This window comes from Tenrec ecaudatus, chromosome 1, assembly GCF_050624435.1.
Source record: "Tenrec ecaudatus isolate mTenEca1 chromosome 1, mTenEca1.hap1, whole genome shotgun sequence".
In the NCBI taxonomy this organism is placed as follows: domain Eukaryota; kingdom Metazoa; phylum Chordata; class Mammalia; order Afrosoricida; family Tenrecidae; genus Tenrec; species Tenrec ecaudatus.
This window is the reverse complement of record NC_134530.1, coordinates 127,772,608-127,798,860: the sequence shown is the minus strand read 5'-3', so window position 1 is coordinate 127,798,860 and position 26,253 is coordinate 127,772,608. Positions and strand designations below refer to the sequence as shown.

Genomic DNA, 26,253 nt, shown 5'->3' with positions numbered 1-26,253 from the left:
TACAGTTTTAATATTCACTAACACTATGCTAAGTCAGTGAAAAGATAATGGTGACCAGCTCATAATTTTTAAGCCTATCTTGTTTTGCATATCAGTTGTGTAGCTTCTCCTTTCATGTCTCCTTCCTACAGAATCTAAATACAATTACCAGTTCTCCAGGAAAATTCGTAAACAGCCAAAATGAGATAAAATAAATGTGAAGAACCTTCCAATTCCCCTCTAATTGGCAGCGCCCCAAATTATTATGAGTATTGTTGTTACCTGACATCGAGCCCATTCCAAGTGATGAGGGCCCGTGTGAGCCCAGAGCTGTGCTCCGGGTGCTGTCCAGGCTGTGGCTGCGCTGCAGAAGCAGACTGGCAGACCTCTCCTCCACTGCCACTGAGCAGATTCCAATACACGGTGGGGCTGTAGGACAGAGCACAGCTGCCCCTTGGAGATTCCGAGGCCGTAAATCTTCACAGGAGCGCAGAGCCACATCTTCCTCCCTCGGTCTGATGAGCGCAAACCGCCAATCTTTTGGTTAGCACCCCAGAACTTAACCCACTGTGCTGCAAGAGTCTAAAAATCCACCGCCATCAAGCTGATTATGACTCATCGTACCCGGTACTACAGAGTAGAACTGCCCCTTTGGCTTTCAGATACATCTATAGTGGGGCACTCCCCTTTGGCTTACATCTATAGGGGGGCACTCGGCTCCATCCTTCTCCCCCAGAGTGGCTGGTAGGTTCAAACCACGGATTTTAAGACGAGCAGTTTATGGCATAAACCACTACACCACCAGGGCTCCTTGTGCAGCGACTCTGGGCAGGTATGATTAATTTATAATGGTCCCTGAAAATGAGATAATCAGGTTGAACTGCCATGGTCACAGAGCAGCCTTGTCAAGAAGCACTATTCGACAGGCTACCATGCTTTCCTCCATTAGCTCCCCCTACAGCTGTCACTGAACATGGACACCTGTCAACTTTACAGAGTACAGTAAGAATTCCCCTGGTCCAGAGGGAGGGGGGAAAATAAAGGGAAACCGAGCTGATTCCAGGAACCCAAGTGGACGGTGAGTTTTGAGAATGACAAGTGCAACGAATGTATAAGGGTGCTTTGCTCAATTGATGTATGTAAGGATTGTGATAAGAGTTGTATGAGTTCCTAATAAAATGTAAAAGGGGAAAAAAAAGAAAAGAAAATGATTAGGGCATAGAATGTACAGATGTGCTTTATACAATTGATGTATGTATATGTATGGATTGTGATAAGAGTTGTATGAGCCCCTAATAAAACGTAAAAGAAAAAAAAGAGTTGTATGAGCCCCAATAAAAAGATTTATTAATAAAAAAAATTTTTTTTAAGAATTCCCCTGGTCCTTCTCCCATCACTTGGCCCTTATGTAAGAAGCCCAAGTGACCTCATGCACACAAGTATCATTTCTCAGTTGTTATCAACTCGGGCACCATCTGTTCGTTTGCAGCTGCTTCTCTCTTTCGGTCAGAGTCGCCATGCCTTGACAAAGTTTATGAGAAATCCTTATCAAAAAAGTCACTGGATAATTTCACCCATACAGGAGGCCAAGTTCATTTTTTGTGTAACATTTCTCTCCTTGTAAAACCAGAAGGCAACTTTTTCAAATAAGAATTCATTTTAAATTGGCCTTTGCGCCCTGCAGCTCGTTAGTCCCCTGCAACCCCTGGACCCCAAAGGACCAAGTATCAATCGAGTTCTGTACAATGCGCTGGGACTGTATTGAAATAAAACGACAGATTCTGTAATCTCACAAGGAATTCAGGGCCATAGTTTTCTTTACAATTTAAAACATTCACTATGATAGAGTGAATGAGGAAAAAATCATGATCAAATGCTAAAAAGTGGCTTAAGTAAACATGAAAACAAGATTCCATTGAAAAAATTATTTAGTTAAAAGAAAATCAGCCAGAAAATCACATGGCTCCAAACAAACCCTGTGTATAAAACCAACGTTCATTTACAATCATTATTTTATATCTACTTCTCAGATAAATTGGGCTGAGAATTTCCTGGCAAAAAAAATCAGAATATAGGTTGTTTTCCTGTTTTATATATTTTTTTATTTTTTCACATAACAGAGTTGACATTACCCCACACATCATCTTGCTTCAGAGAAACTCAAAACTGCTCCTATATTTCATTTTCAATAACAATTTAAAAAACCTAAAGAAACATAACCAAAACACTGCTGCTTTACTAGACGATTCCTGCCTTCCATTTCACGTTACCAGCCCCAGGACAACTTCGGAGTAGAGCTGCTGAAGCCCGGCAGCTTCGAATTCCTTTTGCAGCTCAACCATCGATGGATGCTCCTTGACTTCGAATGCCAGAAACCTGCATGGCACAAGACAAGCTCAGGACATGCCTAGCCCTGTCAGAGGGTAGTCCTCGATCCGGTGCCTTCCTGTCTGCAATCGTGCCAAATTATACCTTTTCTGTCCGGCCTGCGCTCTGGATTCAAACAGGATGCTAATCATTTTCTCTTTGCATTTCTTTCCACTTGAGTCCACGTCGACTTTGGAGGTTTTCTGGCGAAGCAGGTACTCCTAAATGATAAGGCAGTAAGTTAAATGCAAACCCTTCTCTGAATCTTAAAGGCCTCGTTTTAAAGGAACCATGAAACGGCAGTCTGACTTCCATGCCTAAAGAGAACTCTTTTTACTGAACAAAGCGGTCCGAGAAGTACCCAGTTTTTCTATAGTTGGCAGCCCAGTGGGTCTGGTGAGTGCAGGAATGAAGAGTGAGATAATCACAGACTCACCAAAAAGCAAAGACGATGCATGAGGTCAATTCCGACTCAGGAATCTAGACCGCACGCCTCGTCACCGTGACTCGCTGGGCCCTCGCTATTGCAACACTCTGTGCCTGGGTTACTGCCTCCGGAAATGAGACTCATAAACAGCATCTACCTCACGGAGGGGGGGGGAGTATTACAAGAAGGGCTTCAAAAGGTGTGTGGGAAAAACCGGAATAAAAAGACAGCAGAGCTTCCCCCCAAACCTTTTGAAGTCCCATCAAACGTGGAAAGAACTTGAAGGTGTGCTTGGCACCAGCGGTCTGGGCCCCCGTACTAGTCGAGTGCCTGCTGCTGTTGCTTTATTACTAATGAGCAGCTCAGTGAGGTCATCAGGCAAGCGGCACTTACCACTTCCAAGGAATGGTCTCTGTAACAGGCACCGAGGAGCCCTGGTGGCACCAACCTCAAGGTTGGTAGTTCAAAGCCCCCAGCGACTTATGAGAGAAAGGTAAGGCAGTCTGCTCCCATTAAGATTTGTAAGGTCTGAGAATATACATATATCCTGAATTTCAAAATATATGCTTAAACATAAGATAATTACCTGAAGTGCAATTTTAGAAAGTTTTTCTTAATTCTAGAAAAAAGTGCATTTTCCATGTTGCAAATGGTTCGAGTCATATGAATAATACAAATTAACTGGTCAACACAATCTGGGTAGCAAATCTGCACCAGAGCTGCATACAGCCTCATATGCCTATGTTGGCGTAAAAGAAAAACCTGAGCCTTTGGGGGAATATGAGCGAGGAAGTTAATTTGTATTCACTTTTGTCAATCGGTATTTTACACAAAGCATCACATTTTGTGGACACACTATAAATAACCTTAAAATATGGACTGAATCCTAGTTTATATTTTTAAAAATTTTTAAGTAAAGACGGGGTCCATTTGTCAGGCCCTAACTCAGGCTCTATCTTAATGTGAATTACTTCTTATACCTCCAGGGTACAGCCCAGCACTAATCTAATTAACCAGATCTCAGTTTGGTGTTGTGTAAGAGTCCACCATGAAAACACAGGCCACTGTTCTGCAAAGCTGGCTTACATGATTATAGCTTGTACTGTTTTAAATGAGTTCAATTATGATCATGCCTGACCCAACCTATCCGAAAGCCAAAGCTCTATTAAGTGATTTGTAGCTCTTTTGAGATGTAAAATATAATAAGCACTTCTACTTGCCTGGTTCCACGTAAAACAGCTGAGATAAGTTCAGAACGAGAACCTGAACAACCTGAGGATGACGCTTTTGAAAGCAGCTGCTGGGACAAGTCAGCTGGAAAGCAAAAGTTAGGTAGGAGGTGACACGCTGCCAGTCCTAATGACTCCTCGTCTGCTAACACTCAGTCTTGGTTAGACACGACAAGCTCTTCTTTCCAGGTATTATAGATATCAAATTAAATTGTCAGAAAGTATTTTTAACTGCCACGGTGTTAAAAGTTTTGCAGACTACCCGCAAATCTACCCCTTGCTGCGCCTAATGGTAGAGAGAAATATTAACATGCACAAACCTTCAGTGCACATTTATAAATTCGAGGCTTACAGCTCATTAACAGCAACAACATGCATGTTTATTATCACATGTATGTTGTTTCTGTAATTAACGGGGGGGTTAAAGTGGCCTCATTTTAAAAAATAGAATTTTATGCTTATTGTTCACGCTTTGTGAGTTTGTAGTTGAAAGCAGGAACTAATAAAGATGTTCTTTAAAAAGAAAATGAAGACCCATTCGCATGGTCATAGCGAGGGCAGAAACAGCTTGGTGATTAATCAGCCCCACGGTCATAAAACCTACCCACGGCTACACCATTTAATCACAAGATAATCAAACACACATCCAACACACAACTTTTTAAGCACCTTAATGCTGTTCCTGTCTCCTTGGAGTAACATTAGTATGATTTTACCCATGAACATCAGTCTTCCCGTGAGCCTTAATTCTGAAGCCCACCTCTCCACAGTTTTGACATATTTAGTCTTGGCTCTCATGTGATCTATATGCAAAAGAGCTATCCACAGTCCATCGTCTGCTGCTGAGCTGGGAGGAGAAGCACACTTCTTACTGCCACTTCCAGCTGCTTCTGTTTGGTTGAGGATGTGTCTGAGGTTCTGCTGAACCCAGAGAACGAGCTGGTGCACCATCGGCTCCGGTAGAAGGTTCTTTGCTTGCTCCAGTAACTTCTCTTGCACCACCGCACACTGGGTCCTGGTTAAGTGGTCGGAGCTAAGCGAGATGCCAGGTGGACACAGAGGGTAAGTGACAGGTAAATGAAACACCAGTTCTACGGGTGTATCCACAGCCGTCGGTCCTTCTGCTTGGGTGTGAATTCTGAATACGGTGCCATCTGTCTCTGGAAGGCATCCAAACATGATGATTAGCTGTACATAATTTCAATTCGAATGGAAAACTAACAAGTTAAACTTTTTTGTTTCAAATGTCAGTTAATTTTGGATGAGAAAATGTTGAGTCATTTTGTGCAGACACAAGACGCTAAGAGAACCGTAATTTACTGGTTCCTTCCTCCAGACAGACAGGTCCGCCAGCCCCCAGGACTGGCCTGGACTAGTCACTCTTGTTTGTCTGACAGGGCCACCGGGAGTCAAAATTGGCTCCAGAACAGTGAGTTTGAATTGTAACACCTCGTGGGTATTAGGAGTCACCTAAAAGGTTTTTCACCCACAACTGTTTTCCTATCCGAACCTGATGGATATTTCTTGGAGTCCCTAAAACATTCTTATGGACTAGGAAAGGCAGCAGCAATGTCTATGAAAAACATGTGGAATAAGATAAAGCAACCCAGAAATGAGCTAGCAAATTACACACGCAATCCAACACTGGCCATTTTGTGTCCTTCTGTGGCCAGTACGTGTCCCCAAACAAACGCTGGCACCCCTTGCAACTGTAAGGCAGAGGGGAAACCAAGGACTGCACTGCACGGTGCACAGTCACTGCCTTGGCAGCTGCTTCGTCCTTCAACTGGATCAAGATCACCTCGACATGAAGGGCGCGCGGCACGGAAAGGCCGCGGCATCGATTCCGCCTCTGCTGGCTCCGAGAGCAGGGAGGGGAGCGAGAACACAGGGGAGGCCATGAAATGCTCTGCTCTCTTTCCGATTTGCTCGGCTTCACCCCTCTGATGTGTTCCACACCACTTCACCCCACTTTTCAAAAAGCTGCTAACATGTCAGCCTGACTCGTCTGCTCGGGGGTGGGGGGCACACAGATGTACACAGATCAGCAGAGCAGCGCAGCGCAGCCCTGGGTGCGGATAACGTGCCTCCCCCTGCCCTTCCTTCTTTCCCACGCGCCCTGGTTTCATCCGGCTCCACGCCAGAGGCTGTCAAACCTTCCCCACAGTCATGCCTGGGCTGCTGCTCATCAGCCTGGGCCACTGAGAGACCTAACAGACCATTCACACTGCTCCTGGCCAGCCCAGCCCGTGGCGCTGGCACAGAAACCAATTCCTACATGCCCACGCATGTTACCCACCAGCTTTTCCATAATGCAGTCCTTGGAACCGATGGCTCTACGTTGGGACGCTGTCCTGAGAACAGGCAAGAAGCATTGTAAACACCCGATTAAAGGACCGGATGGCAAGGCGCATTATCTAAATACAATGTGTGCTGTAGAAGCACAAAACTTCCCCAAGCTCACTTAGCACTGCTCTGCATCTGGCACCGGTTTATCAAAACTCTTCCTTGCCCCCACTCTTTAAAGTACTCTTGTATCAAACACGCTCGTGAGAGCAGTATATTCTGCTCTGTGAACTGGGCTTTATAAATAGTCCGGCCAACGGCATATGATCGTTGGGCTGAACACACTCTGCAGAGACCGCTGAGGGCAGAGGTGGGGACCCTTTTTCAGCAAACGGACAGTTGGATATTCATAACATCACTCGAGGACCACACTGGTCAAACATCTCAATAACTAACCCCTAATGTGATGGTTGGAACTGCTTCTCTTTGGTGAGGTGTGTGATTTTAGCTCGTATTGATGATTTCTCAGGCTTTATAGGGCTCTCGGGGAACCTTGACGGCATAGTGGGTACACAGTACGGGGGTGCTAACCACAAGGTCAGCAGTTTGAAATCACCAGCTGCTCCATGAGAGGAGGATGGGGCAGCATTCGTCTCCGAAACTCACAGGGGCAGCTCTACCCTGTGTTCCAGGGTCGCTGAGTCAGTCGACTGGATGGCGGTGAGTTTGGCTGGGGATAGAGCCTGCAGGGCGGACCTTCCCTGTCCTTTATCTAGAGCGCCCACATCCTGTCTCCGTGGAGAAGCACCTTTCAAGATTGTCAACTGTGGTATGCCTTCATGGTATTCCTGCTAGGCCCTAGGAAAGATAATGGATAAGACGCAAGTCCTGCCACAGTACTCAATCCCTGTTGTGGTTACATGAAAGGGTGAGCAGAACCAGGCAACCTTCCTCGATGGCTCCTTCTACACTTTACATTGCTTTATGAATACACACACGCCTCCTCAGACTCTATATAAGAGAATTTACCTCTGAAAAACTCAAAACCAACCGCCCTGCCATCAACTCGAGCACGATTCATAGCGCCTCTCTGGACAGAACTGCCCCTGTGGGTTTCACAGGCTGTAACTTTTGACCAGGCCAGAAAACCTCATCCCTCCCACAGAGCTGCTGATGGGTTTGAACAGTTGACCTTGTGGTTAGCAGCCCAGTGGGTAGCCCACTACGTCATCAGGGCTCACTTATTCATCAATATTGACTTGTGACCCCCAAAGCCAACACTCATGGGACTGTTGCAGCCATCTGGACGCATGCAAGGACCAGAAAACTGTGGGGTCACCTAATGCGTATGTTCCCAGCTCAGGTGAAACGAGAAGACCCTCTGGCATCTTGTCTGAGCTCCAGATGGTTAACAGGTGTCCTTCTTGCAGTCTATTCGCTGCAAGACTGCTGGAGATCGTGCTGTTTTAAGAAGGCCTCACGCACAGTGCTGACATTGCGGCTGCGGTTCCTGCAAGGAGACTACGATGTGCTTTACAGGAAATGGCCATGTCATGCATGCCTTGTTCAGGCATGAGTAACAGTGGAGCCGCCTACAAGTTCAATGTTGGCAAATCAAAACAATGTATTAGACAGAATATCTTTACATGCAAATACACATAAGACAAGGTTATGGACGGAGGGTTGATGAACATGTTCTCACCAGAGGCTTGTAGCAACCTGGTCCTTTGGTTCAGAACTCCCTAATTCAGTGGTTGGGGTGGCTTTAGGAAACCCAACAACCAGGGTACCAGAACCTGGATTATACAAAGAAGAATGCGGCATCAGGATTGGATTAAGGCTTATTAACAATCTGAGAAATGCAGATGACACAGCCTTGCTTGCTGAAAGTGAGGAGGACTAGAAACACATATTGATGAAGCTCAAGGATGGCAGCCTTCAGTATGGATGACAACTCACTGTAAAGAAAACCAAAATCTTCACAATTGGACCAACAGGTAACATTGGCGAATAGGTAAAAGTAAGAAAATGGTAAATGGAGAAAGGCTGAAGCTGTCAAGGATTTTGCCTTGCTTGGACCCATACTCAATGCTCATGGAAGCAGCATTCAAGAGATCAAATGATGCATTGCACTGGGTAAATCTGTTGCACAAAACTTCTTCGAAGTGTTGAAAAACAAGGATGTTACTTTGAGGACTAACATGTGCCTGACCCAAACCACGGTATGCTCAATCATCTCAGATGCACGTAGAAGCTGGACAGTGAAATAGGAAGACTATAAGAGAACCTACGCCTTTGAAGAATACTGAAAGTAGAAAACAGTAATTGTGTAAGCACACACACACACACACACACACACACACACACACAGATTAGAGACCGCATTCTCCACCAGACTTGCATTTCCTAACGCCGGCTGAGCAAAAGCACACAGACCATCTGGTGGAGGAGATTACAAAGCACATAGTCTTGGCAACCATTTCCAAGAGGGAGAGGGCACCTCTGCTTTCTGGTCAGTATGGCAGAGAAGACACAGTCGTCCGGAGCAAAGGTTGGGCAGCATTTCAAGCTATGCCCAAGACAGGGCGCTTCCCTGTGCAAGATTCCTTGGCTCAGCCACGGATCCACTGAGTGAACAGATTCCCCTAGGGCCACCTCCATATCAGCTTTGGACTTCAGAGACCAGGGAACTTGCAGAGAACGTGAAGTTCATGCTGCCTGCTGAATTGTGAGCAATAAGCATGCAGATCCATTTGGGCCATGGTCTCCTGAACCAGCCACATCTATGCATATCTAGCAGGTGGCTGCAGTCAGGACTGCTGGGGAGTAAGGGCTTAGCAATCATGCTCCCCACCCCCATTGTTCCTCTTTCTCCTTTCATCCTTCTCTTGGAGAAAGAGTGCCTTCTGCCCTTCCACAAAGAGCCCCACCATGAATCTCTAAGATGCAGTTCCAATCTTGATAGCTTCTCTTATCCTTATACTTTCTACTGCTCCTCCCTTTATTGTTGCCTTCTCGGGTCCACAAAAATATTTATCATCTCCCTATTTCAAAAGATAAAACCAGATGCTACTGATTCCTTTAAGCTACAAACTGATTCTCTGGCCTTTCCTTCATTCTCAGTCCTCTGGAAATACAAATCTCACTCCCTCTCTCCATCCCCACAAATCAGTCTTTCCTTAACTACTTACACTGTGGCTTCTATCACCACGTCTCTCATAAGTTCCTTTATTCAAATCTTATCAGGGCTTCCTCCTAGCTGCTATGTGGGGTAGTTATATAATCTGGGTTTTTGGTTTGGTTGTTTGTTTTTTTTCAATTTCAGAGGACTCACAGTGAAGGGGTAGAGTCTAGCCTGTCAATCAGGTCACAGCCAATGAGACCTCTGTGTGGCATGGTCCTCTCCTGAGGATTCTGGGAACTCCTGTATTTCCTTCATGGAAGCGGGAGACACTCTCTCTCTACTCACTCCCTGTGAGACATTTCTGAGGAGAAGCCACGTGGACCTACCCTGAAGCAGCCAGAGCCCTGGGAGCTAGATAAGCCACCTGGAGACCCCTGCCAGCACTGAGATTCTTACACCACCACTGGATCCACAAGACTTCCCACTCACTTGGCCTGTGATCTTCCTACATTCGGCATTATTGCATGTGAGTCTGAAGAGGACTTTATAGATTGGTATCAGACATATGGGCTAATATTGGACTTATGGTCTTGACCTGGACTGGCTGGGATGTTTTCTCAATATCCAATGGCTCTTGTATATAAAACTTTTTCTTACAAAAGGATGAATACAAGGAAGAAAAGGGTAGTGGGGGCATGGGGCATTAATCCACCCAAGGGGAGGGTATTGTTTATATCTCCACAGGGAAAGTGGGACCAGACTTCAACCCAGTGCCGCAAGGTGTGAATGCAATATCCCGGTGTGGAGTAGGGAACCAGTGGAGAGGTCTGGGAGGCTGGCCCCAGCACCATAAATTAAGTGGATTCCTGCTCCTCCCCCAAAAAGAATTTGTTCCAAAGGACGACATTGACTCTGCAGCTCCGGGAGATGAACATATCTGATCAGAGCACATGGGAGCAGATGAAGGGGCAGGAGGAGAGAGTGGAGCACAGCCTGGCCCACCAGGCCGTGATGATGATGTTCCTGAGTAGAGCAGCCAGTCCACGGAGAGAACAACATGGCTGGCCCTACTATGAGAAATGATGCCAATCAGTGACTAAGGGCGATATAGGGGACAGCACCGGAGACACAGTGTGGGAACTGCACCTGACCTGATCCCACCACACCGAGGCAAATCACTGGGGGAGTGCAGCGGAACAGCAAGGAAATGGAGTGGCAAGTTCTCCAGGGAATGCTGAAAGTGGACTTTGGGGCCAGGGTGTGGTGCCCCAACAGACTGGACTGCAAAATGCTCCTAAGGGCCAACAAACGATCCCTGAACTAACTACAAGCTTTTCTCTTGTGAACTGTTTTGTTGTGTTCTTTGTCAGTGGTTTGTTTATGTTGTTTTGTTGTCTGGTTGTATACTGTTGCTTTGTTTTCCTCTGTCTTGTTTTCGTGCATGTTAGTGTCTCCACAGGTCTGTCTGAATAGGACAGGCTGGATGAACTATCTGGAGGAAAAACAACGGGACCGACAGTTCCGGGGGGACTTGGGGTGGGGGGGTAGGGGGGGTAAGGAAGTGGTGTTAACAAACCCAGGGACAAGGGAAAAACATGGGACCCCAAATGGTAGAGAGGGGGGAGTGGCAGGCCTGGTGGGAAATGATCAAGGGTAAGGTTGCTTAGAGAAGAGATATACTCTAGCCCAGGTGGCGATGAAGCATGGTAGTAGGGCAGGAGGAAAGTCAAGGGAGATGGACAAAAGAGCTAGGAGTCAAAGGGCATTTATGGAGGTCTAGACAAAGACATGTACATGCAAATATATATAGGAGGATGGGGAAATAGATCTATGTGTCTATATTTATAGGTTAAGTATTAAGGTGGCGGAAGGACCTTGGGCCTCTACTCAAACACTCCCTCAATGCATGAATACCTTCTTTTATTAAATTGGAACTCTATGATGCTCACTCTCCCGACACAACGGCTGGAGCCAAAGTGGGTGAACAAGTAAATGTGATGAAGAAAGCTGATGGTGCCCGGCTATCAAAAGAGATAGTGACTGGGGTCTTAAAGGCTTGAAGATAAACAAGCAGCCATCTAGCTCAGAAGCAACAAAGTCCACATGGAAGAACACACCAGCCTGTGTGATCGAGTGGTCCCGAAGGGATCAGATACCAGGCATCAAAGAACAAAAAACCATATCATTGACTGCACACCTCCAGGTTAGGATCGCTGAAGACAAATGAGTGCATAAGCAAATGTGGCGAAGAAAGCTGATGGTGCCCGGCTATCAAAAGAGATCGTGTCTGGGGTCTTAAAGGCTTGAAGGTGAACAAGCGGCCATCTAGCTCAGAAGCAAAAAAGCCCACATAGAGGAAGCACACCGGCCAGTGCGATCACGAGGTGCCAAGGGACCAGGTATATAGCATCATGCAAAAAAAAAAAGATATAAGTGTGTGTATGTATGTGTATATGTGCGTATATGTATATATATATGTATATATGCATATATATACCATATTAAATGAAGGGGGAAGTGCAGAGTGGAGACCCAAGGCCCAAGTGTTGGCCAATGGAGATCCCCTCATGGAGGGGTTTAGGAGAGGAGATGGGTTAATTAGGGTGCGAGGTAGTACCGATGAAGAACACAGCTTTCCCCCAGATCCTGGATGCTTCCTCCCCCCAACTATCATGATCCGAATTCTACCTTGCAGGGCTGGATGGGGCAGAGGCTGTACACTGGTGCATGTGAGGGCTGGAGGTACAGGGAATCCAGGGTGGATGATGCCTTCAGGGCCAGGGGTGTGAGGGGCGATGCTGCGAGAGTGGAGGGTGAGTGGGTTGGAAAGGGGGAACTGATTACAGGGATCCACATGTGACCTCTTCCCTGGGAGAGGGACGGCAGAGAAGGGGGGGAAGGGAGACTCCGGATAGGGCAAGATATGACAAAATAACGATGTATAGATTACCAAGGGCACATGGGGGAGGGGGAAAGGGGAGGGAGGGGAAAAAAAAAAGAGGACCTGATGCAAGGGGCTTAGGTGGAGAGCAGATGCTTTGAGAATGATTGGGGCAGGGAATGTGCGGATGTGCTTTATACAATTGATGTATGTATATGTATGGATTGTGATAAGAGTTGTATGAGTCCCTAATAAAATGTAAAAAAAGAAAAGAGGAGAAAAAAATGATTAGGGCAAAGACTGTACAGATGTGCTTTATACAACTGATGTATGTATATGTATGAACTGTGATAAGAATTGTATGAGTCCCAATAAATTGTTAGAAAAAAACCTTTTTCTTATACATATATGAGTGTCTATGGATCTGTTTCTCTAGTCTATCCAAACTAAAACACCATGGTAGAGGAGAGGCTAGTCTTGTCTTTAGGACTAGCCTTTAGCCAGCTCCTAAGAGAGGCAATATGAGACCTTAGAAAATTTTGCCAGATCCAAACGAACCTAACCTCACTGCCATTGAGTCAATTTGGACTCATGGAGGCCCTACAGGGCAGAGCAGAACTGTCCCTGTGGGTTTCTGGGACATACAACTTTATGAGAGCAGAAAGCCTCCTGCTCTTGTGTGCCTCAGGCCTTGGGTCACAAAGTACCAGAAGTGGAACCTAGGTCTGTCAGAAGAGACTTCCACCATTGAACTTCCCCTAAAAAGTTCTTCTCTGAGGTTATTCCTGCAGCCTGTGGAGTTTTCCCCTTTGCTACACAGCACAGTGAACACACTAACCAGGCAGTTCAGAGAGGAAAAAATAAATCTACAAAGGCTATTGAGCTAGCTATCCAAATCCTTACCAATTTTCATTTTTCCCTCGTAAGCAATTTCCTGGACCAAGTCAGCAAATGGCAACAGCAACAGGGGGAAATGCTAATATTTGCCTTGGAAATGTTTGAAAGAAACAGTAATATATTTAAAAGAAAGTTTCTACCTAGCCGAGAAGCAACAAAGCCCACATGGAAGAAGCACACAAGCTAGTATGATAATGAGGTATTGACAGAATCAGGTATCAGGCATTAAAGACTGAGAACAAAAATTCATATCAATGTGAATGAGGGAAATATGGAGTTGAGACCCAAAGTCCATCTGTAGACAACTGGACATGCCCTTACAGAAGGGTCACAGGCAGAGACAAGCCAGTCAGGGTGCAGTCTAGCACCTATGAAACATACAACTTCCCTCTAGTTCTTTAATGCTTCCTCCCCCCGATTATCATGACCCTAATTCTACCTTACAAATCCAGCTACACCAGAGCATGTACAAGGGTACAGATAAGAGCTGAAATCACAGAGAATCCAGGGCAGATGATCCCTTCAGGACCAGTGGTGAGAATGGCTCAGGAAGGAGGGGAGAAACATGAGGAGCTGATACCAAGGGCTCAAGTAGAAAGAAAATGTTTTGAGAATGATGGTGGCAACAAATGTACAAATGTGCTTGACACAATGGATGTATGGATTGTCATAAGATTTGTACGAGCCCCAATAAAATGATTTTTTAAAATAAATAATTTGCTGCAGGAAGAGGCATGGGGTCTTATAGAGGGCACGCCCCCTCAGACATGAGGAATAAAAGGGTATAAGTTACTATTGGATAGGTGGATCCTGGGAGATGGATCCCAGAAAGAAACAGGGAATAGACATGGATTTTATGGATTTTATCAGGGCCTGCTCGTTATTTAACAGAGGGATACTCATCTACTCAGGGCCAGGACAATAGTAAGACATGGAACTGTTTGTGTGGGCTGGTGTGTGTGGGTGTGTGTGTTGATTTTCTTTTAATTTTCTTTCTCTTTTGGTGTCTATCTATATAAGATAAGCAGGATCACCAATCCCAAGGAGACAGCAACAGGAGCAAAGGTTGGGGGTGGGAGTGGGGGTGCAAGGACATGAGAGGAGAAGGCAGGAGAAGCAATGAGCCAATAACGAAGAGGCAGGGGAATAGCAAGGGGTCTAAAAGTGATGGTGAGGAGGGGGCAGTATTCCTGGTCATGTTTGATCAATAGAAATGTATCCTAGAGGAATTACTGAGTGGCAAACGAGGGGTAAACATGACAGTGGGCCAGGAGGAAAGGAAAAAGAAATAGAAGAATAAAAAGTAAAAATTATATATAGGCATCAATATAGATATGTATATAAGAAAATACATAAAGATAAGTGTCTATATGTGTATCTTTGTATATATGTATATGTAAATACAATAAGGAAGCAGATGGACTTTGAGCCTCTACTTTAATCTTACCCCAGTTCAAGAATGTTTTTTTTTTAAATAATGTAGCAATGTATGATACTCACCTTCCTAACACGATCGCTGAAGACAAAATGGGTATATATGAAAATGTGGTGAAGAAAGCTGATGGTGCCCGGCTATCAAAAGATATAGCATTTTAAAGGCTTATAGTTAAACAAGCAACCATCTAGCAGGGAAACAACAAAGTCCACATGTAAGAAGCACACCAGCCTGTGTGATCATGTGGTGTCAACAGGAATAGGTATCAGAAGTTCAAAAACAAGCAGCCAAATGGGCATGAAGGAGCATAGGCAAAGTGGAGAGCCAAAACCCAGCTGTGAGATAATTGGACAGTCCCTCACAGAAGGGCCACACAGAAGGCATGCTATATCCAGGGTGCAGTATAGCACTGTTGAAATACATAACTATGCTTTAATATCTCCTTCCCCTATTAGTATGGTCTTAGTTTTACCTCATTAATATTGTTAGACCTGCATATGTTCATTTGTATAATTAAAATCATTCAATGCATGAAATCTAAGACAGGCCCTTCAGAAATAATAACAGAAGTAATGATTCCTGAGGGTAGAGAAGGGGAGGGCGGGGACTGGCAGCAATAATGACCATATAGCCCCACTTAAGGGGAATGAATAACAGAATGGAGGTAAGCATACACTGGATGGTGTAAGATAGGGGGGTAGAAATAACAATAATAATATTTAATATAATAACAAGGGTTCCTGGGGGAAGGGGAGGGGAGGGAGGGGATAAAGGGAAGTGAGCTGATCAGAGAATGCAAGAAGAAAGAAAATGTTTTGAAAATGATGGTGGCAACAACTGCACAATCATGCTTGATCTAATTGAAGAGCCTTTTTCCCCTTCCTCAATTTTTAGAGATCCTTAAAGCTGTTAGGCAGCAGAACAGGGCCCAGGCGTTGTTCCTCTCCATGACAACCCCCACCCCAGGACAATGGAAGCTGACAAAGACTAAAGGGCATGCACCCATTCAGACCCCAAGGTGGGGGCTCACCCAGGTGGGCGGTACACCTGGATTGGCTCCAAACTAGGCCAGGTGGGCTTAATTCAGCCAATGAGGTCAACCAGTACTATCAACCATGCCTCCCAACCAAAGGCCCTAAAAAGCCAGAACCTGGAGCACACCGCTCTTTTTCCTGCTGCTCCTCTGCATTCTGCTCGGCCATGCCTTGGGGTCTCTCTCTATATATCTATATATATCTACATATATCTCTATATAGATATCCCCACCCTAACTCCCCCAGGTCACCATGTGTGGGAGTGTAGTCCTGTGTTCACTTAACTGCAAAGCCTGAAACTTCTATCCTTTTAAAAACCCACCTGGACTCCAAATCAGGCTTCTGCATGAATTCTTTCTCATGCTAAGCCAAGGACTGAGGTATTCCCCACCCAAGAAATCTAACATAAAACACTGGGAAGCCCAGCCACCCCTACTTCAAGCACATGGATTTTCTCTTCTCTCCTCCCAGGCAGCTCACCACAAATACACAGGTTTAAATATAATATGCTTAAATATACAGGTTTAAAATAAGGTTCCACGAAACAACCACAGATAAATGAAGCTCAAAGCGGCACGTTCACCTTTCAGAAGTGAAGTTCAAGGCTGAACCAAGTGTATAGCGGTGGGCACAGCTCTGACCACCACAGGAAACTGAATTGCCCAAGGAGAGCCAGCGAAGATTCATTTCATAAGAGGGCTCAGCCCAAGCCAAGGATTAGCATCGGAAGCGCCTAAACTCTCAATCTGCAGCTACTGCGCAAACATCTTAAAGATGCTGGGTTGTTTTTAACTCTTCCACTTTGCTAATTTGGAATCTCTCAGATCATTTCCAGAAACCCCCCTTCTACACATAATAGGCAGTAACTAGAGCTGTGGAAGCTTGGTGACCGTCCATTCCCCCACCAGGAAAACAAAGCTGAAGAACAATTCTAATCACACCCCTGCAGAGTTCCACCTGGCCCTAGTGCGAGCCGCACCCCGTCTTTGCTCTGGATGCTCTCTGCCTAACGCTGCAGCCTGGTGGCTATTAAGGAGCAATGGGTAGAGAAGGGCGCAGTGCATGAGTCCATCTCCTACTCTGCAGCCGAGGGGCACTTTGTTTTCTCTGTGAAGTTAGGCTGAGTACCCTCACGGAGGACGATGCATTGGTGTCCGGTCTGTTACGCGACTCTTTTATACCTGGGTGCTTGGGTACAGCTCCAGGAGAAACAATATCCCTAATTTGGCCCCACAGGATGTGGGGGCTTATATAATCTGCACCCAGAAGACAGTTACCCCTAGTGCCTTTCATTCCTACCTTACTATAACTACTGTCAAGAAGCTAACGTAGAGTTAACGAAAATTCTCAGTGTAAATTAAACCAGCCCTGGCGGCATAGTGGTTACCCGTTGGGCTGCTCATCTCAAGGTCAGGAGTTCAAAACCACTAGTTGCTACTTGGGAGCAAGATGGGGCTTTCTCCTCCCTAAAGAGTGACAGTCTCAGAAACTCACAGAGGCAGTGCTTTCTACCCTTGCCCTGTAGCGTGGTTGTGAGTGGGCATCAACTCAACGGCAGTGAGTATAAAACTATAATGAATCCAACTACTCAGTCTCTTCACTGTTAGGGCCTTAATAGTCAGCAGCCTAAGCATTCCCGGGCTGTCTGGACACCAGAAGGTCAATCCTGGTTTCCAGTGGCAACTGGAAGAAGCTTGTTGGGAGAAAGCTGGGAAGCACCTGCGGGAACTCCAATTGTCCTCATATTACACTCTGATTAGGTTTCCTGAGGTTTTCATAACAAAGTCTCACAACTCAGGCGGCTGAACGCAACGGAAATGTATTCCCTCACCTTTTTAGAGACCGGAAGCCTAAACCTAGGTGTCTTGGTGGCATAGGTTACAAGTGGGCTTCCAACCTCAAGGTCAGCCGTCTGAAACCACCAGTCACTCTGTGAGCTCAAGATGGGCTTTCCACTCCTCTACCCTGTCTCTATGAGGTGGCATGGACTCGATGGCAATGGGTTGGCGTTTCTTTTGGTGTAATCTAAACCTAGGTGTCACAGAGCAACATTTGGTGTTCTTTGGCTTATTGTTGTATCACTTGAGTCTCTGCCTTTGTCTTCACACAGCTTCTCTCCTGTGTCTCTAGATCCAAATTGCCTCATCTTACAAGGTCACTAGGTCTTGGATTAGCCCCCCCCCCCCCCAGTCCAGTATGCAGTCTTGGTGGTGCCGCAGTTCAAACACTCCCTTACTCATGGTGATTTGAACCTACCCAGCAGCTCTGCAGTACAAAGACCTGGCAATGTGCTTCCATCACGACTGCAGCCTAGAAGACCCTATGGGACAGTTCTACTCTGCCCCCCTGGGGCTGCTCCAAGTCAGCTCCTCACAACGCATAAGGGCCACAGTCACAGGTCCCAGGAGCTAGGGCCTGTGCATATCTTCTGGGGTCACCGTTCAATACATTCGATACAAGAGGTATTGAGCATTTGTCCTCCGACTGCACCAGACAGGGACAGCATGCGTGATGGCCAGCTGCCGACCGCCTCACCTTCATCCTGATCTGTGCAAGGGCCTTCCTGCCCTTTAATTCCCAGCTGTCACCATCAAACATCCCCATTTCAGTTACTGAATTGTTCTGCTCCCCAGTGAACCTTTCAGCAACAACATGTCCTAAGTTGTTACACTGACTTCTTTTATAATTCAATTACTTATTGATGCCAGATCACTGAATTAAATTAATTAGGAGGCATGGCTTGAAAGTCATGCTCAATTTAACAGTAGATAAAGGGCTCAGGATGTTCTCAATCCTTAAAACAACAATAGAAAATGCTCTCTCTTTCTGTGCTTAGTTTTATGAGTGTTTCTCTGATCTGTCAGTAGAATTGTATTCTCAACTGTGTACCCACAACCCAGGTCCCTTGCATGCCATCTTCATTAAGGTGGGAGAAAAAAATCACAAGTTCAGTTGCCCAGGATATTCCCAACTGAGTCACAGTAAAGGAAAAATTTAGGAAAATGGATGATCCCTTGCAATCCACTGGCAGGGGTTTTGTGGCTTTGAGAAAGTGGATTGCAAGGGATCATCCATTTTCCTAAATTTTTCTGTCAGTAGATTTGTATTCTCAACTGTGTACCCACAACCTAGGTCCCTTGCACACCATCTTCATTGAGGTGGGAGGAAAAAAATCACAGGAAACCGTTACTCCCTTTACTTTTTCTGAAAGGTTATCTATGTTGGCTTTCAAGCATGGAACTATCTCAAATTTACAATGAAGATATGCAAGTCTAGCAAGGTTAATGGGAAAGATTTGAAGTCATTATAGCAGGGGGAGGAAATATTAAAGAACTAGAGGATAGTCATGTGGTTCACCAGTGCTATACTGCACCCTGGATTCATCATCCCTTCCTTTTGGCCCTTCTGTGAGGGACTGTCCAATTATCTTACAGTGGGCTTGGGGTCTCCACTACATCCCGACTCCTTCACATCGATCTGGTTGCCTACATCTGACTACCACCTGCTCCATGGGAATAAGCCAAGGGATTTTACTCCCATAAAGCAACTGACTCGTGCTGTCGCCATGCACAACAGTGAACCCCAAGCTCACTGCCATCAAGTACATTCTGACTCACACTGACCCTATAGGACAGGACAGATGGGAGTAGATAGTCTCATTTTTCTCCCTTGAGCAGCTGACGGGTTTGAACTGCTGACTTTGTGGTTGGCAGCTCCCTGCCTAGCCCCCTCGTCCACCACGTAGGCACAGGGTAAATGTACCATTACAATGGAGGTTGCGGATGGGGCCACTGTGAGCCATAGGGTTTGCACTGGCCGGTTTTGGCAACCAGAACACTACTTTTCTTCCTAGTTTGTCTTGGTCTGGAAGTTTTACTGAAACGGGCTCCCTATCACAGTAACAAGCAAGCCTCCGGTAACTGGGGGCCATGGGCCAAGGTGGTGTTCATCATGGAAGAGCACAATTTTACCACTGTTGCGCACCCGTCTAATTCAATCACTCATTCATTATTCCCTGGCTGCCTACCACGTGCCTGTTTTAAGTGCCTGGGTGTTGTGATTTACAAGACAGACAAGGTCCTTGCTCCCAGACAACGTCAGACCACTAGCCACTGATAACACCAGAGCTGTAACTAGTTAAAACTGTAGGAAAAGCTGTGAAGTTAAAGGACACAAAGCAATGGCTGGATTTAAGCTAGTGGCGTCAGAACAGGCCTCTTTTTAAGGTGGGAACGAATAGATGGGTGTTGACTAAGGAAACGTGGGTCGGAGGGCACCCACAGCTAAGGGCAGGACAAGCAGTTTTGGGGTTCCTGAGGGGACCCGGCGCGGGGCGCAAGGCAGCGCACTTGTCGCTTGATTCACGGTTGGGACCGCGTTGCAACCAGGGGAGCGACACTCCTCCCGTTTTATGGGGCCGCCTCACACTCCCGCCCCAGCGTGTGTCATTTCAATCATTCCACGGAAAGGGCGGTCTGTCAGGGGGGCCCTGGTCTCCCGAGGACCCCGGGCCGGGCCAGGGCGCCCAGCTGCCTGGGAGGAGGGCGTGGGCAGGCACGGGCGGCCGGTGGTCCGAGGGCGCCAGTTCTTCGGCGCGGGGGCAGTCACCTGATCGGCTCAGCACCTCCCACTCGTCCTGCCCGCAGAAAATCGCCGCCAAGGCCACCAGTTCCTCCTGCACCGCCTCCGCCATGGCCGCCGGCTCAGCACCGCCCCTTCCGCCGCCGCCGCCGCCGCCCGGCGCAGCGCGGCCCCGCGGCCACCAGGGGGCGCCCCGCACCTCGCGGCGCCGCGGGCCGGAGCGGCGCAACTGGGGGCGTGGCCAATCGGGAGAGGGGTGGGGCGTAACCTGACCCCACCCAGGCCCCTGGTGGTGCCCTTGCCTGACGTGGGCTTTTTCCCCAGGGAGCCCTGGAGCCCCGTTGGGCTGCGATCGGAAATGTTGGCAGTTCGAAACTACCAGCCGCTCCCGGGAGAAAGAAGGGGCTTTCTACTCCCGTAAATCATGATAGTCTCAGAAACCCGCAGGGGCAGTTCTGCCCTGCCCGCTAGGCTTGCTCGGAGTCGGCACCGATTCTTGCAGTGTGTTTGGTTGGGGAAGGAACCCTGGAAGGCGTTCTGGTGGCACTGTCGAATAAGCCTTAGGCTGCTAATGGCAAGGTCTGGGATTCGAACCCGCCGGCTGCTCTTGTGAAGTTTTACAGTCTCCAAACCCCGAGACAGGGTTGTTATAGGTCACATCCACTCCAGGGCAATGGGTTTGGTTTAGGTTTGGGTGGCTAGGGCCAGGGGGCGGTGGGGGGGTCTTTGGGGGGGTGGGTTCAGGTTAAGGAACCCTGGCAGTGCATTGGTTTATGCTCTCGCCTTCTATCAGGTAGGTAAATGGTTCAAACCCGAAAGCCACTAAATGGGAGAAAAAACGTGGTGATCTGCCCTCCGGGGTTATAACTCTTTGGGAGAGCAAATAGCCTCATCTCTCTCCTTTGGAGAAACTAGTGGATTTGAACTGCAGACCTCATGGTTAGCAGCCCAACACCTCCCTCACAGGTTCCTACTGTAAAGACTACAGCCTAGGATACCTTACGGGCCAGTTCGCTGTCATATTGGATGGCTGTGGATTGAAATCCAATCACATACAACAACGCGAACCCTGGGCAAGGTGGGCAAGGCCGTGTCCAGAGGGGATCATCCAGCTCCAGTAGCTCCAGAGCAGAAAGGACTTAACAGTAAAGAAGAAAACGCAGTAAGGAAGTGACCAGAAGGCAAAATTAGCCCTTGCTGAGCTCAAAATTGAACTGTTGGCGATACTGCAGTAAATAAACCAAATGAGCCTCCCTGCCCTCCTGGAGCTATTAGAGACCTGGGCAGCCGCCTGGAGTCTCCGTCAAATGACAGGATCGAGTCATTAAGAACCCCCTGGTGTCTGGCTGTAATTGGCGCTGGGACTTTGGGCAAAGACTGGGACTCTCTGAGGGCCTCATTTCCCTTAATGGGAGCAGGCGGGGTGGATCTGCCACCCTGGCATCCTCCGGCTATTTGTTCTTGGGGTGGCCCTGGGCTATGAAAGGGAGCTGTGCGCCAACATCCTGGAAGCAGTCTTAGTCCCTTCATGCGTCCATTGCTTTCCCAAAGGCATTTCTGCTCAAAGCACCAGTGGGAATCTTTGGTCTTTGAGACCACAGTCAAGTTTATGAAGACAATAAGTGTGCTCCTCAATGCAAACAAAATCATGTGGGTCCGACCTTTGTGGCTCTCAGGCAATCCAATCTTTGAATCAGCACCATAATCCAGGGCTTTGTGTCACACTAACAGGCTAAAGTAAAGATGTCATTTTGAAGTCTAATCCAAGTGCCTAATCCAAGTCATGATGTTTTCCATTACCTCATGCCCTGCTTGGAAAAGCTGGACAAGGAAAATGGAAGATCCAAGAAAAATAGGTACATTTGAATGATGGTGTGCGCAAAGAACATGGAACACACTGTGGGCTCCCAGAAAAACCAGCAAATCTGGTTTGAAGGAAGTGCAAGCAGAATGCTCCTTAGAACTAAGAAGGACAAGACTTCCTCCCATTCCTTCCAGGCTGTCAGGGAGTCGCTGAGAGGGACCAGTCATTAATGAGACGCATCATGCTTGGTAACATTCCTGAACATTAAGCAGCTGAGCCCACCGCTGTCTAGTTTGAACAGGCAGCCATTTGGTCAGCAGCTCAGTGCCTGACTCTCAGTGCCACCAGGGATCCTTAAATGCTTGGTCGGTGAAAAAGCAGGAGAGTCTCCCCAAAACATACCCACACATTGGCTGCAACAAGGGGCTCAAATACAGCAATGATTTGGGTGGAGGGACGGTTGGAGCATGTCTGGGAAACCGTCCTCTTCCATAAGGGGACTTCAGGAAGTCCGTGAGGAAATGGAATTGAAAAGATCATGGGATTTTTCTGCAAATGTCTTGAAGAAGCCTCCTCATACACTCAGCAACACAGAAGGACATTGTAACAAAATTATCCTATCAGCCCATTCTGTTTGGGTTTTGATTTGGGGAACAAAATTCCAGTGCTCCTTCATAATTTGTTTAAAGTTTCCCCCAAAGTAGCTGATCCGGCTCACAGAAGTCTCACAGCTTTGTTCGCAACCAAAATAACATGTCATGAGATAAGCCGAGGCATCTGGTGACCCCTTCTGTTGACCTACGGAAGTGAGAAAGAACGCGGCAGAATTTAAGATTGGGACCTATCATCATCAGATGCTTAAGAAGGGGGTTGAAAGAACAAAGGATATTGGTTTCCGAGAACAGAAATGTATATATAAGAACTGTAGGGAACGTGCTTCTCAGAGGTCGCCACAGAATTTCAGTGACTCAAGTAATTAGGAGCCCTGCTGTGCACATAATTGGAAAGACAAAGGTTTATTTAAGCTTATAATTGTCTCTGATGTGGCCCATTTGTTAAAAAAAAACAAAAACCTCCTTTGAGTTATATCCAAAATAGCAGCAGTTCGGTAGTTCATAATTAGCTGTTAAAGAAATTGGTGAACAAAAGAGTGACTATTTCATTTATACGAGTAGGTGATTTGATTTTTTATTTTAGCCAGAAGCCCCGTGTGAGTATTAAAAGTAGTCAGGGATATTCATATGGGTATCTGCTCTATGTATTAAAGATCGTTACAAGATAATCAAATAGTTCTTATCTTCACGACTCCTTCCCAAATTCCATTCCAGCGATCTGTTAGGCGGCTCAGTTGTCGGTAAGTGTAATAACATGAACAGCGAGACTCCAGCTGTCCGAAATATTAGGAAGCAGTCAGTCTCTGAAGCCTGCTTGTCAGCGAGGGGTCCATGGAAATTGATGTAAGAGCACATCAATCTATTATTTAGAATTTTCTTGTCAATAGGTTTCTTCTTCGCTCTTCCTTGCTCCCCAGAACTCTCAACCCTGCTTCTCATACTTCATTTAGCACGTTTAAAGAAAAAGAAAAAGAAGTCGCTGGGAATGTCCTCTAAATTGACACTATCGTAAGGCCCTGGCGTCCCACGAACGTGGTTCTGCTCTCTGACATTTGGAAAGAATCGTCACAGAGACAGCAGAATGTCAGCTTGATATTTCTCACACTAAGAAAATATCAGCTGCACATCAAAGAGCTGACGTCGACCTTAATGGAATACATTGTCTTGTGTTCACAGGCTTCTGAACATTCTAAATATTTAAACGTGGAATGAATGTCTCCAGTTCCAGCAATCTCTCTCTCTCTCTCTCTCTCTCTCTCTCTCTCTCTCTCCTTTTCTTTTATCTCTAGGGTTGCTAGAACAGGCCTGTTTGTAGGTGCAGCTTTCCTAAAGAACTCTTTCCCCCCTTTGAATGTTTGAAAGCTCGTGTCTCTCTTGTATTTATTTATTTACTTTCCATTTCCAAATGGCTGTTTTGTCAGGTTGTCTAACCATTAAATGTGTCCTTGTTTGCAAAACGATCTCATTACCTGACGTTTGCTCTGTGTGCGTGTGAACTTCTGTCATGTATTTGTCTCCTAAACTCCCTGGCACAAATTTGCTGGGATTGAGCAAGTTCTTAGCACTCTGCACTCTCTCACTTCCATCTTCAAGCACTAGGCCCAGGATCATTCTTTTCCATATTTTAGGAAAACACTTCTAACAGTCCATGAATAAGATCAAATTTTATCTGTTTATTTTTTGCAAATAACCTATACATTTTTAATGAGCCCTGTTGGAGGAATGGTAACGAGTTGGGCTGCTAACTGCAAGGTCAGCAGTTCAAAACCATCAGTCACTCCAAAACAGGTTTTCAACTCCCATAAATAGTTACAGTCTCAGAAAAACACAGGGGAAGTTCTATCGTGCCCTAGAGCGTTGCTATGAGTTGGCGTCGATTCTATGGTGGTGAGTTTGGATTTGTGATGGTTTTTTAACCAGCCTGCTCCACCTCACTCCCACACGATATTTTCATAAATACATTATACCAGTTTTTTTGTTTGTGTGTTTTACATACTGCTGACATTAACTGATATTTTGGAGCACATAGAAAAACTTCACTTGAGAGAGCTTTTGATTTTATAGCATGTGAAATGTACACCCAGAGCATTCACCAGTAAACCAAAAGTGAGAGAAATTTACATTTGTAATTTCCTATTAATTGAGCAATCATCCTCATTCTCAAGAGTGTAGCAATGGGGCACCGTGTCTGAAAGAGGATGGAGAATGACACAAGTTGCATTTTCAAGTTCTTTCTAGACATGAGGTGGAGATGTTTTTTAATGCATGGGATGAAAGAAAATTCACAGATGGGGGAAGGAGGACCAAATTCACTTCTGAAAATGTCGTGAGACATTCACAGTTTATGCATGGTGTGTTAGTCTGGGTTAACTAGAGAAACAAAATCAGAGAATCCCAGCGCAGTCCAGATCAAGGCCATAAATCCGATATTATCCCGTATGTTTGATACCCGTCTATAAATTCCCCTTCAGAACATGAAGCACAAGCAGTGCTGAATGCAGGAAGATCACAGGCCTGAGGGCAGAAAGTCTTATGGATCCAGTGGCGGTAGAGCCATCTCAGAACTGGTGTGGGTCTCCACGTGGTTACTCCAGGACACTAGCATAACTCCGTGTGTCTTGTCAGCAAGACACATGTCAGGAATGTCTCCCAGGGAGAGAGCGAGTGTCCTGCCTCCAGCAAGCTATTTATCTCCTTAGAGCCTCCAAATGACATCATCAAGCTGTGACTTGATTGACAGGCTAGACTCCACCCCTCCACAAATTGACATCCCTCCACAAATTGATTATGTAACTACCACACATGGATAAACTGTGCCAGGACTATTAGAATGTTTGTATATGTGGGTATATTCTTTACATGAGCATGTGATCCCCCCAAACAAACAAATAAAGAAATATGGAAATATATTGTTCCTGGGTGCTATCAAGTCGATTCTGACACATAGTGACCCTACAGGCAGAGTAGAACTGCCCCATGGGTTTCCTGGGCTGTAACGGAATGTATGAAGATAGCTAGGTACTTCCTCCCATAGAGCCATTGGTAGGTTAGAACCGTCAATGTTTTCGTTAACAGCCTAGCCTTCACTCATGCAGACACTTCAATGTTCAACTCTAAGATCAAGTGTCGAAACTCTAAGTCAAGTCCACTGGAACATAACTCAATGCTGACTGGTTGTGACCCCCTGTGGGGTTCCCAGACTGGAACTGTGTACCGAATAGAAAGCCTAATCTTTCTCCCCAGGAGCTGCTGGTGGTTTTGAACTGCCGACCATGCAGATTGCAGTCCAACCACTACACCACCAGGTCTCCTCACTTGGGTGTGCATTGGTACTTGTAACTTAAAGAGTATTCCAAAATCAAACTCACTGCCATCAAGTCAATGTGCACTCATAGCAACAGTGTAGCAGGGTAGAACTGCCTCTGAGCAATTCTGAACCATAACTAGAGAGTCTCGGTTTTCTCCCAAAGAGCCACGGGTGGTTTCAAACTTGTGGTCGGTAACCATTAAGCCACCAGGCCTCCTTTTAAAAGAGCATTAGGAGGGGCTAAGTGTTGGCATCGTGTCTAAAAGCTGACAATCATCATATGAAGGA

General features: G+C 46.3%; 1 protein-coding gene across 2 annotated transcripts; it reads right to left on the bottom strand.

Moving 5' to 3' along the window:
* Nucleotides 1-2,068: 2,068 nt before the first annotated feature.
* RWDD3 (RWD domain containing 3) lies at nucleotides 2,069-20,361 on the bottom strand. 2 transcript variants are annotated; one of them, XM_075558667.1, is made up of 4 exons: nucleotides 20,268-20,361; nucleotides 4,672-5,162; nucleotides 2,452-2,567; nucleotides 2,069-2,355 (listed from the first exon to the last, which is right to left on the bottom strand). In XM_075558667.1, the coding sequence occupies exons 1-4, from the start codon at nucleotides 20,350-20,352 to the stop codon at nucleotides 2,241-2,243; spliced, it is 807 nt and encodes a 268-aa protein (XP_075414782.1). In that variant the 5' UTR covers nucleotides 20,353-20,361; the 3' UTR covers nucleotides 2,069-2,240. The 2 variants fall into 2 exon arrangements, with proteins under 2 accessions (XP_075414782.1, XP_075414792.1); XM_075558677.1 differs by lacking the exon at nucleotides 2,069-2,355 and having other exon boundaries at nucleotides 2,373-2,567; nucleotides 4,719-5,162.
* Nucleotides 20,362-26,253: the final 5,892 nt, after the last annotated feature.